At 47.7% G+C, this 17,326-nt stretch overlaps 1 protein-coding gene across 7 annotated transcripts in view; it reads right to left on the bottom strand.

Moving 5' to 3' along the window:
- Znf185 (zinc finger protein 185 (LIM domain)) overlaps positions 1-17,326 on the bottom strand; it is a 62,914-nt gene that overhangs the window by 8,899 nt on the left and 36,689 nt on the right. For 6 of the 7 annotated variants that reach the window (XM_013505543.1, XM_005406456.2, XM_005406461.2 and 3 more), the window contains 3 exons: positions 13,471-13,647; positions 10,147-10,257; positions 9,134-9,214 (listed from right to left, as the gene is read on the bottom strand). In XM_013505543.1, the coding sequence (XP_013360997.1) occupies positions 9,134-9,214; positions 10,147-10,257; positions 13,471-13,647 (369 nt within the window). The remainder of the gene's footprint in view (positions 1-9,133; positions 9,215-10,146; positions 10,258-13,470; positions 13,648-17,326) is intronic. The other variant, XM_013505544.1, reaches the window with a different exon arrangement.

Genomic DNA, 17,326 nt, shown 5'->3' with positions numbered 1-17,326 from the left:
GCCAGCTTGGGCTACACAGTGAGTCTAAGGCTAGCCCGAAGTACATAATGAGACCCTGTCCAAAAAGCAAAAACAAGCTGAGCGTGGTGGTGCAATGCTGTTGGGGACCGAGCTGGGCGAGGACAACACAGAACCTCCCCATGGCAATGCAATGGGCGCAACTTCCTTGTAAGAGCAGAATGTAATGGGCCGATCTGTGGAGTCAGTGCTCCTGAATGGGTCATTATGTGTCCAGCAATGATTGTAACAGAAGCGGGAACTTTGGGGGTGGAATCTAGGGCAAGGGTTTGGCTGCTTGCCTCATCAATCTGTACTTAAGTGCTCTGCTCAATAAATGAAACCACTGGTTACCTTCACTAGTCCTCCAGACCCCTTCTTTCTTTTGTTCATTCCCTCTCCCCTCTCCCTGTTCCCTCGGTGGGAGCTGGACTCTGGCAGCTGGCGCCCAACGTGGGGCTCGACACAGCAGGCTCGCAGGAACAGGGACCTGAGGCACAGATGTACAGGAGAAGGGAACCTCCTTTGGAAGAGGCCTTGACAGTACATGTGAGCAGAAAGGGGGCATTTCTCATTGGGAGTAAAATGGGGCATGATCAGTCCAAGGAGTAGAGACTCTGTGGACATTGTCAGGACTCTCTTGCAGTCCCAAGGGATTGCTGTGTCTTCCCCACAAATTTCTCACTTTCTTTCCTTTCCTGCTGAGTGCTGCCCTTGGTTTCCCGCAGGTGGTGCATTGGATATTGCAACCTGGGACAAGCTGGGAGAAGCTCTCAAGGGGTACCATCAATTTCATGGCCCGGAAAAGATTCTCGTGGATGCCTTCACCTAATGAGGCTAGATTCAACCTGGGGCCTATTAAAGAAACTGACAAAATGGAAATCAGAAGTAAAAAAGTATATGAGTCAACTTAGCTGATACATACCAGTATTTTTTTTTTTTTTTTTTTTTTGGTTTTTCTCCGGTACCGGGAACCGAACTCACGACCTTGCGCTTGCCAGGCAGGTGCTTTTTGCCGCTGAGCTAAATCCCCAGCCCCCATACCAGTATTCTTAAGAGGCTAGAATACAATATATACATATTCATTATAGATAAAAGATTCTATTCCTTCCAAAAATTTTGTAAGAGATCTTTGCTAATTGACAACATAATCTGACTAGTCTATTTAAGTTATAAATTTCTAAGATTGTAATAGTTACTATAATTTAATTTGGTCAAAAATATATTTGAGTGCACTCTGATTTTGTAAAGATGTTTGTTTGTTCTGTGAACTTGTTTGTGTGTTTGCCTGTCATTCTGTGATCAGCTGTTCCCCTTTATGTTGAGCTCAGCAATTTTTCTTTTATCATTTGTTTATAATACAATTGGGTTATAGATTTAAAAGCATGCTTTTACCTGAGTTACAAGCTGGTTTAAATGATATCAAAATTAAGATATTTAACCACAGTCCACAGGACGAGAAAAAATTATTTGGGTAGGACTCCAATGGATGAATAGAAGAGTGGCCAACCTCTGTTCATTAAAAAGGAGCCCCCAGTGATCTCCATAGTCTCTTGGGAGGCACCACAATAACTGGGTCATCTGGTCAAAAGAAAGTTTTTCAGTAAAAACTATAGTAAGGTTTTCCCATAAAAGATGCTCTTGGTACAAAAACTAAATCTTAACAAAGGTTTTTCACATGTGTATGGTAATTCATTAGTGTTAATCTCATGGTGTATTTCATGTATTCATGGTTCTGGATGTACAGGTCTTCCAAAATGTAAAACAAAAATTGTTTGTTGTGATGAGACTTTCCTTCGGATTCGGACCTTTGCCTTTGGCAGAAACTTGTGATCTGTATCCCACTGAAGGACTATAGATTGAATGAAAGCTTCTTGTGTATTGGATAGAGATGGTTTGTTGAAAGGGGATCATGTTATGGCTTTGAAAATTTAAGTATGTTACAGAATGTTATCATGATTGTCATGTAGCAATGTTATAGCTTTGATTTCTCAGTTTTTGGGTAAAGGTATGTAGCTGTTACTTGTTAGCAATTTGATGGGATTTGGATGGTGGGATATCCTGGGTTCTTAAAAAATAATGGTTCTATTTTATGTTCTAAGGTGTTTGCTATTCCGATCAAATTGTAATATGAAGCTTACTGCCTCTCTTACAATGTTATGTTCTTAATCTTCTCCACTGAATGTTTAACAAATGAGGTTTTCACCTCCACCACTGTTCAGCTGCATGCTCCTCACCTTCGACTGGACTCCCTCAACACTTTGCATGATTTCCAAGTTTTACTGGGTGATATTAACTGGCTTTGGCCTATGCTTCCTATTTCTGCCTACCAGCCTCTTCCCTTGTTTGACATCCTCAAGGGAGACAGTACATCTACATCTCCTCGCACACTCACTCCCTCTGCATGTGGAGCACTGCGGCTGGTGGAGCAAGCCTTGGCTAAAGCACAGGCACAAAGATGGGAACCCCTACGGGAATGGGCTTTATTGGTACTTCCTACACCTCACACACCCACTGGTGTCTTTTGGTAGGGAGGGCCTTTACAATGGATATCTCTCCCTGCCACATTCAGCCGCATGGCTCCACCATATTATACTCTTGCTGCTCTGTTAATAATTAAGGTCAGAGTAAGATCTAGAGAGCTGTTTGGAATAGACTGTCCTGAAATAGTCATCCCATACATTCATATACAGCATGAATGGTTACTTGCTTCTACTAATGGGTCGGGACTTGCCTTTGCAGCGTTCCCAGGCTAGGTTCTCTTTCATTATCCAGCCAGCTGCTTGCTTTCCTTTTTTACTATACATCCTTTCATTTTTCCTCGTTATTGTGCTTCACAGCCTCTCACTGACACAACAACTGTCTTCACTGATGCTAGCCCTGGACACCATGCAGCGGTTGTCATCGGTCACCAAATCTTTCAAAAGCCTATTCCAGCTGTCACTTCTGCTCAACAAGGAGAACTTATTGCTTTGCTGTTTGCATTTACCTTATTACAAACTTCTACCTTTAATCTATACACTGATTCGCAGTACATTGCCTGTTTGTTCCCTTTTCTTGAAACAGTTTTTGTCTGTGCTACTGACTTGCCTGTTGCAGCTTTCCTTCTACAGTTGCAGTCCATGATTATAAAAAGAACTTTGCCCTGTTTTGTGGGTCAGGAGGCCTTTCCCTTTTTGCTCCCATACAAACTGCCATTAATTCTCATGCTGTGCATCATCAATCTGCTCGTGCCCTTTGATACCAATTTGGTATCACTAGGGAGGCACCTTGAGCAATTGTCAGGAATTGTTCAGCCTGTCAGGCTCATCATCAATCTACACCCTCCCTTGGAGATGGCATCAATCCTCGGGGTCTCATGTCCCAGCACCTGTGGCAAATGGATGTGACCCACTGTCCTTCCTTTGTGCACCTGCCTACACCACTCAGTCCTTTGCAAAGTTCTGCTCTCAATTTTCTATTTCTCACACCACAGGAATTCCTTATAATCCCACAGGACGAAGTATTATTGAACTGTCCCATGCCACCCTCAAGGCTCAAATTTTATCTTTACAAAAGGGGGAGATGGCTTATTCCTCCCCACATGCTCTTTTGCATCATGCGCTTTTTGTGCTTAACTTTCTGACATTTGATGAAGCAGGACGAGACCTTGCTCAACGTCATTGGATGATGTCTCCCATTTCTTACATTCAGGTTTACTGGAGAGATGCCCTCACCAGGCAATGGGATGGACCAGATCCCCTTCTAATTAGGGGTCGAGGCTATGCTTGTGTTTTTCCCAGGTCCGCTACTTCACCCATTTGGATCCCTGATCGCCTTGTGAAGCCCTGTCATGGATCCAACAATGATGACTGGCCCCGAGACTCTCATATTACCAATGTAGAGACTTCTAATCATCAAGCCCCATGGGGCAGAGAGCCATCGAGGAACACCCCGAGCAGTTGCCCTCCAACATGGGGCCAGATTAAGAACCTGACACTTGAAGCTTCATTTATAGTGGAAGTTCAAGGTATTAGGCTTACTCCTGATCACCTATTCACAGCCACGCTCACAATTCTTTCTTGCCAGGATACAAAAATACCTGATTGGATCTCAGAATAACTAGTGGGACACCATGAATCAACCACGCAGACCACCGACTCCAATGCTCTACTCCCTGCTGAGGAAACCTCCGCCAGCATCTCTGGGAACACCACCATTTCTGTTCCTTGCCAGTCTGACATCACTGCTCCTGCTACTGAGGATGCAATTCCAGAGTGGGTCTTCCTCCCAACTCAAGGCACTTGCCTCTGACACCAAGAATATCCTGTGCCATCAGAGAGTCCGAAAGACATTCCCTACCTTGTTTATTGTTATGATGACTATTGTCTCTTGTCAGGTATGCGATGCTACAACTTACTGGGCATATGTTCCTGACCCAGCTCGGTCCCCAACACAATGCCTACAATCCTAGCACTTGGGAGGCTGAAGCAGGAGCATTGCCAGGAGTTTGAGGCTAGCCTAGGCTACACAGGGAGTTCAAAGCCAGCCTGCACTACACAGCAAGGCCCTGATTCAAAACAAGAACAAAGTCAGAAAAACAAAAAAGAGGAAGAAAGAAAGCCCAAGTATTATATGCTGCATACAAGAAACACAAGTATTATATGCTGTGTACAAGAAACACAAGAAAAACAAATAGCCTAAAAATGAAAGGATGGAAAATAATATTCCAAGCAACAGGAACCCAAAGCCCTGCAAGAATAGCTCTTCCATTTTCAGACAACATTGATTTCAAGCCAAAAATCATCAGAAGCAGAGAAGGACACCACATATTGATTGAGGGAACAATTCAACAGCAAGAGATAACAATTCTAAACATGTATGCATCCAACACCAGCACATACAACTTCATAAAATAAACACTACCACACATAAAAGATCAGATATATGTCACAATAATTACAGTGGGGGACCTTAATACCACATTGTCACAAATAGATCAACCAAAAAAAAAAATTCAACGAAGAGAATGGAACAAAACCTTCAAACAAAACGACTTCATAGATATCTACAGAGTGTTCCATTCAACAACAGAACACACATTCTTCGCAGGTGTACATGGAACTTCTCCAAAACACCACATGCTAGCCCACGAAGCATACATAAGTAAATGCAAGAAAGCTGAAATTATCCCATGTAGATTATCAGATATTAACCAAATAAAGCTAGAAATCAAAGGCAATAAAACACAGAAATTATGCAAGGGCATGGAAATTAAACAAACTCTTGAATAATTAACTGGTCACAGAAGAAATCAAGGAAGAAACAAAACATTTCCCAGAATCAAACAATAATGCCCGTACAACATACCAGAACTTATCAGACACAGCGAAAGCAGTTCTAAGAAGGAAGTCTATAACTGTGAATGTCCACAGGAGAAAAAGAGAGCAAGCCCAAATACATAACCTAATGATGTAACTCAAGGACCTAACAAAGTAAAAGTAATCCAAACTGAAAGTTAATACAAGGCATGGAATTATAAAGATCAAAGCAGGAATTCATGAAATTGAGACTAAAACAACAATACAAAAACCAATGAATTGAAAAGCTGGTTCACTGAAAGAAGAAACAAAAGAAAATAGCCCTTATCCAGTCTTATTTTTTACAAAAGACCCAAATAATTCAATGAAAAATGAAAAACGTGCAATCACAATGGACACCGCTGAAATCCAGATTAGCAGCAGCTACTTTGAAAACCTGTAATCCCATAAGTCAGAGAATCCAGAAGGAATGGATAGATTCATCGGGACATGTGAATTACTAAAACTGAACCAAGAAGATATAAAAACCCAAATATTCCAATTATAGGCAATGAAACTGAAGCAGTAATAAAAACCCCACCAACTAAGAAAAGCTCAGGACCTAATAGATCCACTGCTTAATTCTGCAAGAGCTTCAGGGAAGATCTAATGCCACTACTCTTCAAACTCTGTAATGCAACTCAAACAGAAGCAGCACCCCCAGTCATTCCTGCAAGTTAGGAGCACACTGATTCCAAAATCAGAAAAGGACCTGCAAAGACAACTGCCAGGCAATCTCTTTAATGAACATAGATGCAAAAGTCCTCCCTACTGTACTGGCAAACAACCACCAGAATGCAACAAATCATCAAAATGGTCATACGTCATGACGAAGTTGGCTTTGTCCCAGGGATATAGGCATGGTTCAACATATACAAATCAGCAAAAGTAGTATACCACACATAGAAACGAAGACAAACAGCACATGATCGTCTCAATAGATGCAGAAAAGGCCTTTGACAAAATCCAACATCCAGTCATGATTTTATAAAACACGAAAGAACATGGATACATAAGACATTATCTCAATCTGATCACAGCCCTCTCTAACAAACTTACTGCAAACATCTCAGGAAATGGGGAAAATCTAAAAGCTTTTTCTGTAAAATCAAGAACAAGACAAGCAGGTCTACAATCACCACTCCTGTTCAAAACAGTACTCAAAGCATTAACCAGAGAATCAGGCAAGAGAAAGAGTTAAAAGGGATATGTACAGGAAAAGAAGAAATCAAATTTAAAAAAAGAATTCAAATTATCATTTGGAGATGAGATAATCCTCTAGAAAGAAGACCCAAAAACTCAACTAAAAGAATCCTAAAGTTAATAACTAAATTCAGCAGCATAGAAGGATACAAAATTAATAAAGTCAATAGAACCCCTGTATACTAATAATGAATTCACTACAAATAGATTAAGAAAACAATATCATCCCCAATAGTATCAACAAAAATTATGTCTGCAATCATAGTAGTTAGCAGCATGAGGGAGGAGTATCACTGAAAGTTTGAGGCCAGCCTGTACTACACAGCGAGTTCAAGGCCAGCCTGCAATACAGAGCAAGATCCTATCTAAAAAAAAAAAAAGAAAAAAAAAAGAAAAAAAACCCATAAACAAACAAAAAAGATTTCAGAAGTACAATAAAAGCCCAAGAAAATAAAGATAAACACATAGGTCGGGCATGGTGGTGGACGCCTATAATCAGAGCACTCAGGAGGCTGAACTAAGGGGATTGTAGCAAGGTAGAGGCCAGCCTGGACTATGAGGCGAGTTCAAGGCCAGCCTGAACTGCAGAGTGAAATCCTGTCTCAAAAAGACAAAAAGAAAAAGGAAGGAAGGAAGGAAGGAAGGAAGGAAGGAAGGAAGGAAGGAAGGCAGGCAGGCAGGAAGGAAGGAAGGACAGAAAAAAAGCAAGCAAGCAAGCAAGAAAGAGATAAAGAAAGAAAAAAGAAAAAGATAAAGAAAACATTAAACACTTAGAAGTTAACCTAACCAAGGAAGCAAAAGACCTCTACAACAAAAACTACAGTGCCATTTAAAAAAAAAAGGAGATTGACCAGGCCATCAGAAAATGGAAAGATATCCCCTGTTTCTGGACAGACAGTACCAACACTTTCAAAATGGCCATACTTCAAAAATTGCTGCACAGATGTTGAAATTCCAATAGTATTCTTCACAGCACTGGAGAAATAGTTCCTAAAATTCATATGGAAACAGAAGAGACCTGGAATAGCAAAAGTGGTTTTGAGCAAGAAAACCACAGCAGGAGGCATCACAATACTACAAAGCTACAATGATAAATGGTAGTGGCACAGAAACACTAAATAGTAAAGACAGCACGGTAGTGTGTCCGTGGAACAAAGCAGAGGATGCAGCAACAACCCCAGACACATTCAGCTATCTGATCTTTGACAAAGGGGTCAAAAAGATGCTGGAGGCAAGATCACCTCCTTAACACACTGTGCTGGGAAAACTGGCAACACACACACAGAGTACGGAATTTAGACGCATATCTCTAACCATGTACTAAATAAAAATCAAAATGAGCCAAACGTCCAACTATTCACACAGAAACACTTACCCTGCTGGAAGATGAAATAGGTAAAACTCTCGAAGGCATAGGCATAGGCAAGGACTTTCTGAACAGAACTCCAATTGCATATGAAATAGCAACAAGAATCAACAAATGGGACCATATCAAAATGAAAATCTTCTGCACAGCAAAGGACACAACTAACAGAGTAAAGCCACAACCTACAGAATGGGAAAAAACTCTTGCCACCTATTCCTTGCACAGAGGATTAATATCTGGGATATATAAAGAATTTTTAAAATCAGATGCCCCCAAATAAAAGACTCAATCAAAATATGGTCAACCGAAAATCAATATGGAGATTCCTCAAAAAAGGTGAAAATAGAAATTCCACTGGATACAGCTATGCCCTTTCTAGGTATCTTCCCCTAATACAATGCCCACATTGTATGACAGTGACATGTGCATACCCATGTTTAGAGTAGCACAATTCATGAGAGCTCAGTCTTGACAGTGGCCTTTATGTCCATCAGCAAATGAATGAATAAAGAAAATGTAGCACAATGAAGTGCTATTCTGCTATAAGAAGGATAAATATGAGTCACTTGAAGGAAAATGGATACACCTTGAGACCATAATTTTACAAGAAAAAATGAGATATGTAAGCTTTAATAGTGCATGGTTTCTATTATATGAGAAACCCAAATCTTAAGTGTATTAAAGTGCCCGCAAAAGACAGATACTAGGAAACAGGGAGATGGATATGTTGCAAATGGGAAGAGGACCAAGAGATGGAAAGGGAGGTAGGGCTTAGGGTGGGCTGGGGAAGGGAAATGAAACAGTTAAAATGTCTTTGTACATGAACCAACTGTCCATTATGAATGTACTCATGATGTACTGAAAACGTGTAAAGATAAAAATTTTTAGGATCTGGCGGCACAGGTCTGCAATCCTAGCACTTGCGAGGCTCTGTGCAAACACATGCACTCAGGACTTCACAGAAGCAAGCGACGAAGGCGGGCTGAAAGGGGTGGCACTGGAATGGGACGGGAGAGAAACAGACTGGAAGCCAGAACCCAAAGGCACCCGGCCAGGTGGGCCACCCCAAGCTGCATTACTCACACGAGGGGCTGATTCTGTCACTCATCCACTGCACAAGTGATTACGAGAAGCTGCTCGGAGCAAGCCCTAGGTGAGGTACTGAGGACGAAGGACGGGGTCAGCTGGAAGCCTGCTGGGAGAAGCCCACCCCAGGAAAGGTTCTTACCGGCTGTGGAGGGAAGACGCTGGTTTCCCAGAAGACACTTCACTAGCATTCACGTACTCCTTCAGGAAGAGAATCCCTCTGCTGCCAGACACAAAGAATTTCACCAGAAGATGCTGGGGAGCTGGGCCTGCCCCTCAGGGAGGGCTCTGCCCACCCCTACACACACACACACACACACACACACACACACAGCCCCCTGGGAAGCAGGTGCAGGGGTTTATGGGGAGGCCTGAGGCCCAGTTCAGTTGCCAACTTGGTTCAGTTGCCGACTCAGTTCAGTTGCCAAACCCAAGGGCAGCTGCACACAGAGCTATGGGCTGCAGGACTTGTGCTGGGCTCAGGCTGGAAGTTCAGCCTGTGGCGCAGCTCCTCCCTGGGTGATGGCTCTAGAAAGAGGCTCCCTGTGCTGTGTCCTCCTCCATGCTGACCACTAAGCCTCATCTTCTCCTCAGACTTCTGCCTGCTGCAGCGGAGGGCTTCTTGGGTCCTCCTTCAACACACACGCTTCCTGCAAGCGTCAGCTTGTCCATGCTTTTCTGTTGTTTGTTTGTTTGTCTGCCATGCTGGGGATCAGACCCAGGGCTTTGTGCATGCTGTGCAAGTCCTCTACCATTCAGCTACATGGCCCCAGCCCTTTCATTTTTTTATTTTGAGACAGCGTGTCACTAGTTGCTCAGGATGGCCTCAAATTTGTCACCATTTGTGATCCTCTGCTTCAGCCTCCCGAGTAGCTGAGACTACAGGCCTGCACCACCATGAAGGGCTTTAGCTTCTCACTGGGACATGGAGAAGGCGATGCACATTGCTAGGAATATGTACAGTTCCACAAACAGGAGGTTATGTTGGAGAAAGTAAGACTGAACTACGTGGCCACTTCGCCACATCAGGGGCTGCTGGGAGTCGGCGAGACATTATGGGGGAGAACAGGTGCTGAGAATTTTCCTTGCAGGAGGAACCAGGGAACAACTGTAAGTTCACACAACAGCTCCCGGTTGTGAGCTCACCCTCCTTACCTGCTTGGGCTGGAGTCCAGTTCACTCGGTGGGGCTGGCATGTACACGTCAGGTTGCTCAGAAGCTGTACTGACAGCAACAGGGACCACACAGCTAGTGTGACTTGTCACCCTGAAAGAAAAGGAAGGGGCAAATGTGTCAACCCAGAGGCCTGACATCTTCCTGGGCCACACAGGGCTTTCCAGCCGCCTCTGGAGCCTGCCACTTCAAGGGCTTGAAACGAACGCCTGTGTCTGCAAATCCCTCAGCAGCTGTCCTGGAAGTTTCCTCAGAGACTGAGTGGAACTTCGCACATTACAGGCAGGGTACAGGGTGACATGGCCTGGGTCACCGTGCATCTGCGGCAAGACCCCTATCTCCCAACTTCCCTCTGAACTCCTGGCTGCAGCCAAGGGCTGTGGCCACCATGACAGGCTCGGGGATTCAGAAGGGGAAGATACTACCTAGCTCACCTCCTGCCCCCATCCTGTGGAGAGCTCTGTGGAGCAGAAGGCCAAGGAGATGACCCAAATATTGTAGTGTCTGGGAGCAGGAAAGGCCGATGTGCCTCTTTCTGGAGGTAACCGCCACCAGCAGAGGCACGAAAGCGACAGACAGGGTGGTTTTTCCAAACATCCACGCGGTGGCTGCAGCCCTGGGCAGCACTCCTGGCATCCGAGCTCTTAGGCAGCTCACAAGGCCATTCTCAGGCCAGGAGCACACTCTGCTGCCCCTGGGTATCCAAACTACGCACAGACGCCTGGTGTAATTCAGGGTATTCCATGACCACCACTGCTCACTGCCTGCCTGTCCTTTTCGGGTCCCATCTGCCCATGTTGCGGCACTCTTGGGCCACTGCTCTGAGAGTACACCCCCTGGGCTGGTCTGAGCTCTGCGACATGCTGCTGCCCAGATCGCACGCTAGTATCACCCCCTTGCCAAAGAATCCTGTGCCCAAGACCTCAATGCGTTTATGACCAGCAAGGAAGAATACGCGTAACCTAACGCCCGTCTTTCTCTCCCACCTCACGTTCTCACTGTGTCACTTCCTGCCAGACAACAGGCCCATGCTCCCTAAATGTGCCAAGCTCTCCCAGGGCTTTACGGTAACACCCCAGGGCCCGTCCTTACGCTGCGGGGTGTGTGCACCGCCTGCCTCAATGGATCCCCAAATTTCCGCCTCTTCCTGCATCAGTGCACAGGGCAGGGATGTAGCATAGGACTAGAGAGGTGGGCTGGATGGGAGAGAAGAGCCCGTGGGAACCTGGAGACAGGCGGGGATAAAATGTAGGGCCAGAAAGTGAGATGAGACCTGCTTCCAAGAGGGAGATCCTCTGCTGACTAACAATAAGCAAGAGTCTGGCATCCTGTGATTCATGTCCAGCAGAAGAGTCAAGGGAACGGGAGAACGGAAGGGGCAAGGGTAAAAAAATCCTGTGGGGATTCCCACAGCATGCCAGGGTCTGCCACCGGGACTCTCCAGAGCTCCCTGTCCCTCCCAGGGAAACATCCACCTCTGTCCCAAAAAACAGCCTCCTCTCTGTAGCCTACAAGATCCCGCAAGGCCCTACTCCTGCCTCTGCTCATGTCACTTCCTGCCCTCCAGCCACACAGCCCATCTTTTAGGCCCTCTTCCCCTCTTTGCACATGCTGTCTCTTCAGACTAACAAGGTAGGCAGCTGAGTGTCAGGCAGCAGGTCAGGCAAGGATGGAGGCGAGTCACTCAGAGTGTGACCTAGAGGGTGTATTCTCGTCGCGGGCACCTCCCTTCTCTCTCTGCTGCCACCAGCTGAGTAGCTGTCCACTCTGCCCTCTCACCATGCCGTTTCTGCCTTGGAGCCAGCAGACCGTGCACCAAACCCACCGGAACAGCGAGCTAAAATAGACCTCCTTGAAGTCATGAGTATCAGCTATTTTCCCTGGCTACAGGAAAAGGACTAATACAGACACACAGATAGGTCAGAGGTCACAGTCAGGTAAGGGAGGCTCCCAGCAGGTAAGCGAGTAGGAAAACAGCCACAAAGCACAAGAAATGAGAGAATCTTAGAACATGCCACACCCTGCCTCAGCTCAGAAGCTTTACTACACCTCACGCTGGGGCAGGAGCCAACGGTAGGTTCCCAGGAACCCAAGGTGAGTATGGAAGCCTCAAAATTCTGTCAGAGATGGAGGTGACATTCACCTGGCGGCAGGGGATGCGAATCACCAAACCACAACATTCTCTCTCGCCCCCGATGTCCTGCTCATATACGCGCGGCAGCTGTGAGGCCCCCCGAGAGCACACTGTAACTGATCCAGCAACTCCAACACTCCTGGGGGAGTGACAAAAGGACTCGGGACGATGGACACTCTTAGACTGCTTTCAAAACTTATTTTCAATCCAGAGTGTAAATAAAGAGCCAAGCAGAAGCAGGCAATAGAGACGTACAGCAGGTCTCTGCAGATGGAAAGCGGAACTGGAGACGGAAGGACAGGGGAGGGAAGGAAGCGCGAGCAGTGCTTAAGCAGCGCAGAGGTATTATGTACATATGCCAGCTCCCCACAGCGAATATCCACATTACGTCTGACAAACAGTTCCTAAGAAATGTAAGTAAAGAAGGAAAAACTCAGTTAACTTTTACTGTGAAAAAACGATAACACTTAATGAAATAGGTTTCAAACTGCAGTCATCCTGGTTGGGCACAGGCAGCACTGCCGCTGTGGCAGACAGGAGCTGCTCACAGGAAAACACAAGGGGCTGGCGCGCTCTGCCCCTACTGCCTGCTCCTCCCTCTGTGGCTCTGGGCCTGTCTGGGAGAACTCGCGGCTGCTGTTCCCTCAGGCCACTACAGCCAGCCTCCCGCAAGCACTGCTCCAGCCCAGCTCACCTCTGTGCAGGTGAGTTACCGCCTCACTGCACCCAGTGGCCGCCCCGGCGGTGGTGGCAGTGGAAGGACTTAGCCACGCAGCCTTCACTTCTGGCAGCGAGGCCGTCCGCATCAGGCCACATGTTCCTCTGAGACCTTCCAACTACAGGAGTGGCGAAAGCACCCCGTTTCTGCTGTGACCCAGGGTTTTAGGCTCCGGCTGGTGGTTGGACGGCAGGGTCCTGGGCTGGCGTTGTTCTAGCGGCTTTGTTTCCGGGGATCCTGGCTGCAGTGTGCGGGGACCTACTCTGGGATGCTACTTTTAGGTCCTCTTCCCTCTGACTCCTGACCAGGGCAACAGGCCTGCCTTGTGTGTGTGTGTGTGTGTGTGTGTGTGTGTGTGTGTGCGCGCGCGCGCGTGTGCACGCTCTCACTACAGTGTGGTCCCTGACTGAGACAGAGGCTCCAGGCAGCAGGAGTTCAGTGCAGCCGGCCTTACCTGTCGCCCACACCGCCACTACCGTCTCCCAGCTCCATGCAGCAGTCCGGGCCGCCCATGGCTTTGGGAAGCTGCTGTGCGGGGGCAGCTGCCCGTCCCTCGCCACACTCCGGGATTCCAGGCCTCTCCGGGCAGGCCTCGCCAGCCACATGCTTCTCCTCATCCACGGCCTGGGCACTGAGGAAGAATGAACAGTTGTGGGGGGGAGTGCCATGTGGTGCCCCGGCTCACAGACTGCCTGTCGGCCCCTGCTACCCACCTGGGCACGGACTGGGGAGAGAGGAGCCCGGCAGTCCCCTCCTCCACAGGACAGCTGCGCCCCTGTCCCCGCAAACAGCCAAGCGCAGAACACCTCATGAGTCCACTAAGGCGTGAAGGCACACTCTTCCGGCTGGAGGCGCACCAGCACCCCGTTCCTCTCCTCTGCTTCTCATCCTTCCCTTCTGCAGTTCTTCCCCACTCCCAAATCATATGCTCCCCTAAAATCACATAAACTGCCTGGTGTTCTACCGAGCCCAAGGTACTTAGGCAGCCCTGGGCAGCGAGAGCCGAGGACCCCTGCTCTTGTCCTAGAGGAGCGGCTGGCGCATTGTGGATCCTGCAGCCCACCACGCGGCCCACGCAGGCATGGCTTCAGGAAGAGCCCTGCTAAGCCCAGCGGAAGGTCCTGTTTCCACTTCCCAGGGCCACAGGAAATGACAGGGTGCACAGAGGCACTGGCCGCAACTGCACGCTGGCCTGCACACAGACCACCCCACAGCACGCATGTGCATGTTCCCATGTGTTGCTTGGCTGCTTTATTCCCAGGCCTGCAACCCCTTGTCTTCACGGTCAGGGTCCACTTGCAGCTCATGGCAGTCAGAGGGGAGCTCCATGCAATCCCCCCTCAACCTGACTGTGTGCCACTACTACACTTCCCGTGTCACTAAGTCCAGGGATGCTGGTGAGCTGGAAGGAGAGAGGAAGGCTCATCACTTAAATGTCCTGTGTAAATCAACTGTCCCTCTCAACTTCCCTTTCCAACAGCCCACAGAGCAGTCGACCCGCACTCTGTTCCTTCTTAGTCAGCATTCCACACAAACTACTACTGCTTCTTCAGTGAGCTGAGCGAACGCACTCCCTTCCTTCCCCTTTAGGACAGACATGCTCTCCCAGCACAGCTCACACTGTGCGGCTCACCACAGGCCAGAGCTACTCTCTACCTTATCTAGCATCATGGGCTGGGAGGTCTTGGTGTCAGGACATGGGCTCACAGGCACAAAAGGGATAGAATGGGCTGTTATTATGCTTCATTAAGAAAGTAGTAGCAAATCTTATGCTGGGTGCCTTTTTTCACCTTTGTGTCTCTGCAGTTAGACTCCAGCAACTAGAAAGACAAAGGTAAAGAGAGAGAAACCAGACATGGACAGGTGCCAGGTAACACAATTAACCCAAGAATTTAGCAATAAGAGTCGACAGGCAAAACAGAGACATAGCTAGGAACATGAAAGGCCAGGGAAACCAGCCTTCCCCCATCCAATAATATATCAAGGAGCTAAGGAAGAGCCACCCATGGGCTCTTATTTAATATAGAAGACACATATGTCCACTTTACTTAATCATTAACTCCAAGCAATCTTTCTAGAAGGTGCCCCCCACACACACACCGTGCCATCACAAAGGGACAAGAAGAAATCAAAGGGCCAGAAAGCATATAGATGGAGGTGCAGAGGTGCCCTGGTTAGGATCAAAGACAGCCAGGGAGCCAAGCAGACAGCAACAACCTCCAGGTGCCCATGTGGGGGATGGGAGAAATCACTAGTCGTAAAGAAAAGGACCCTAGGACAAAACGTCCTGGGTATTCACTCTCTGATGCTCCCTACTCTTCCAGGGCAGCTGTTTATCTTCTTTTTGTTCATCTTTTTCCAAATAAAACATATTCCTTTATTTTAAACTCTGCCCTGTCATTCCTTACTGAAGCTGAGAGTGTATGAGGCCAGCAGAATTCCGGTAGCTGCGTGTTCCAGCAGAAAAGCAGTGCGGCATGGAGTGGCACGGCATGGTGTGGCTTGGCATACCTAGAAGGTGCTAGGTAACACACATGTGACCCTGGGAATGGCTATCAAAGTTTCTACTGGGTAAGTTTCTGTAGTCAACTTAGGGCATCAAAAACTGCTGCAGGGCAGGATGGCTGGGGCAGCACTGAGATCACTCTGCAGGACACACCCGAGGCATTCTTGCAGCTACAGCCAGCTGGCTGCTCCAGTCTGTCACCAGCCCTCCTCACCTGGTTTCCTTCCACAGCAGTGCACTGCTTGGCCTCCTGCCCTTCTGGGCACTCTTTCCTCATCTCACTGACAGCTCCTCTTCGAGGCTCCTTTGAACATGTTTGCCCCTCTAGGGTTGTAAATTCTGGACCGCTTCACTGTACGTGCACTCCCAAAACATTACCCATCCCCATGGCTTCAGTCATCAGGGCATACAGAAGTCTCGCGAGTGCCTGTCTCCTGTCTAGCTCACACGCCTATCATTTTTTTATGCACACGCCTCCCGACCTCACCTCTGACATGTCCCAAGGGCATCACACTTAAAATGTCCCAAACATGTTCTTCCACCTCCTTGGCTGAGTGTGAGTGAACAGTGATGCCATTTTTGGAGACGAAGTACAGAGCACGAGATGCAGAATCGGTGCACTGACCTGTTCTAGTCATTCAGCTGTTTTCACCGCTGGGAAAGATGATTTGGGACATGCTGAGTACTGCATGGTGACAGGATCCCAAAGCTACCCACTGGGGCACACATCGCTGAGCCTGCCACCCCCAAGAGCTGTTTCCCCCGTTCCTTGGGAGTCGAGCCAGAGACCCAGCATGAGATACCATCTGGAGCGTGGCCAAGTGTTCACAGGTGTCTATTTCTCACCTTCTCCTTTGCCCTGACCCAAGCGTATTTAGGCTTCTTCCCTCCCGACAGACCCTGAACTATAGCTTGCAGCTGTTTATACACACTAACATGCAGAACGTGCCCCACTTAGGTTATCAGGAAATTGGCTCACCATAGGCAGACAAATGTTTTGGTCAACACGCTTCTGGTCAAAATATGGAAGGCTGTCTCCTGCAAGGCTGGAGGCCCGCGCTGGCTTCAGGGCAAAAACAAGGTCCCAACGTGCTTCAGGCTGTCCAGGGCATGGGGCTTCGGGTGGGGCGATTTGTGACACACACCCTGGCAGAGGCCCCAGACATCCTCACTGTGTCTTAAGAAGGGTCAGGTGCGCCCCCATAGACAGAGAGGATCAGGAGCTGGTTTGTGGCACTCGGGCCTTGCAGCAGGCAAAGGCGAAGGGCGTGGGAGGCCCAGCTGGATGACGCCCACACCCGCCCGCATCCTGTTGACCTGCTCAGGCCAGGCCAGAGGACTCCATAGACCCTCGGGCACCTGACCCACACTACACTGCTCACACTCCCTCCTTCCGGGACTGGGCTCGGGGTCTCCCGACAGGAACGGCACAGACGAGAACATGCCCAACTCCACCAGGATCAGCCCAGATGTACTCTTAGAGCTACAGTACCAAATATTTTATCGATGTATATCTATAATTAGGTTTTCTCTGTTAACAAAATTTACTTGGATGACTGGCCTGCTCTTTTTTTTTTTTCAGTCTTTTTGAGACAGGGTCTCGCTATGCAGTTCAGGCTGGTCTTGAACTCACTTTGTAGCACAGGCTGGTCTCAAGCTCACAATGATCCTCCTGCCTCAGCCTCCAGAGTGCTGAAATTACAGGCCTGCACCATTATTTCCTTCTGAGTAACCTAATCTATCATAAAGCCAAAGAGTGTATGTGTTTTCAAACAATGCCTTTTCATTTATATTGCCTTTATCA

The sequence above is a fragment of the Chinchilla lanigera genome, unplaced genomic scaffold (assembly GCF_000276665.1).
Source record: "Chinchilla lanigera isolate Chin_1 unplaced genomic scaffold, ChiLan1.0 scaffold00097, whole genome shotgun sequence".
NCBI lineage: Eukaryota > Metazoa > Chordata > Mammalia > Rodentia > Chinchillidae > Chinchilla > Chinchilla lanigera.
Note: the sequence above shows the minus strand (reverse complement) of the source record. Positions and strands in the feature narration are given on the sequence as shown.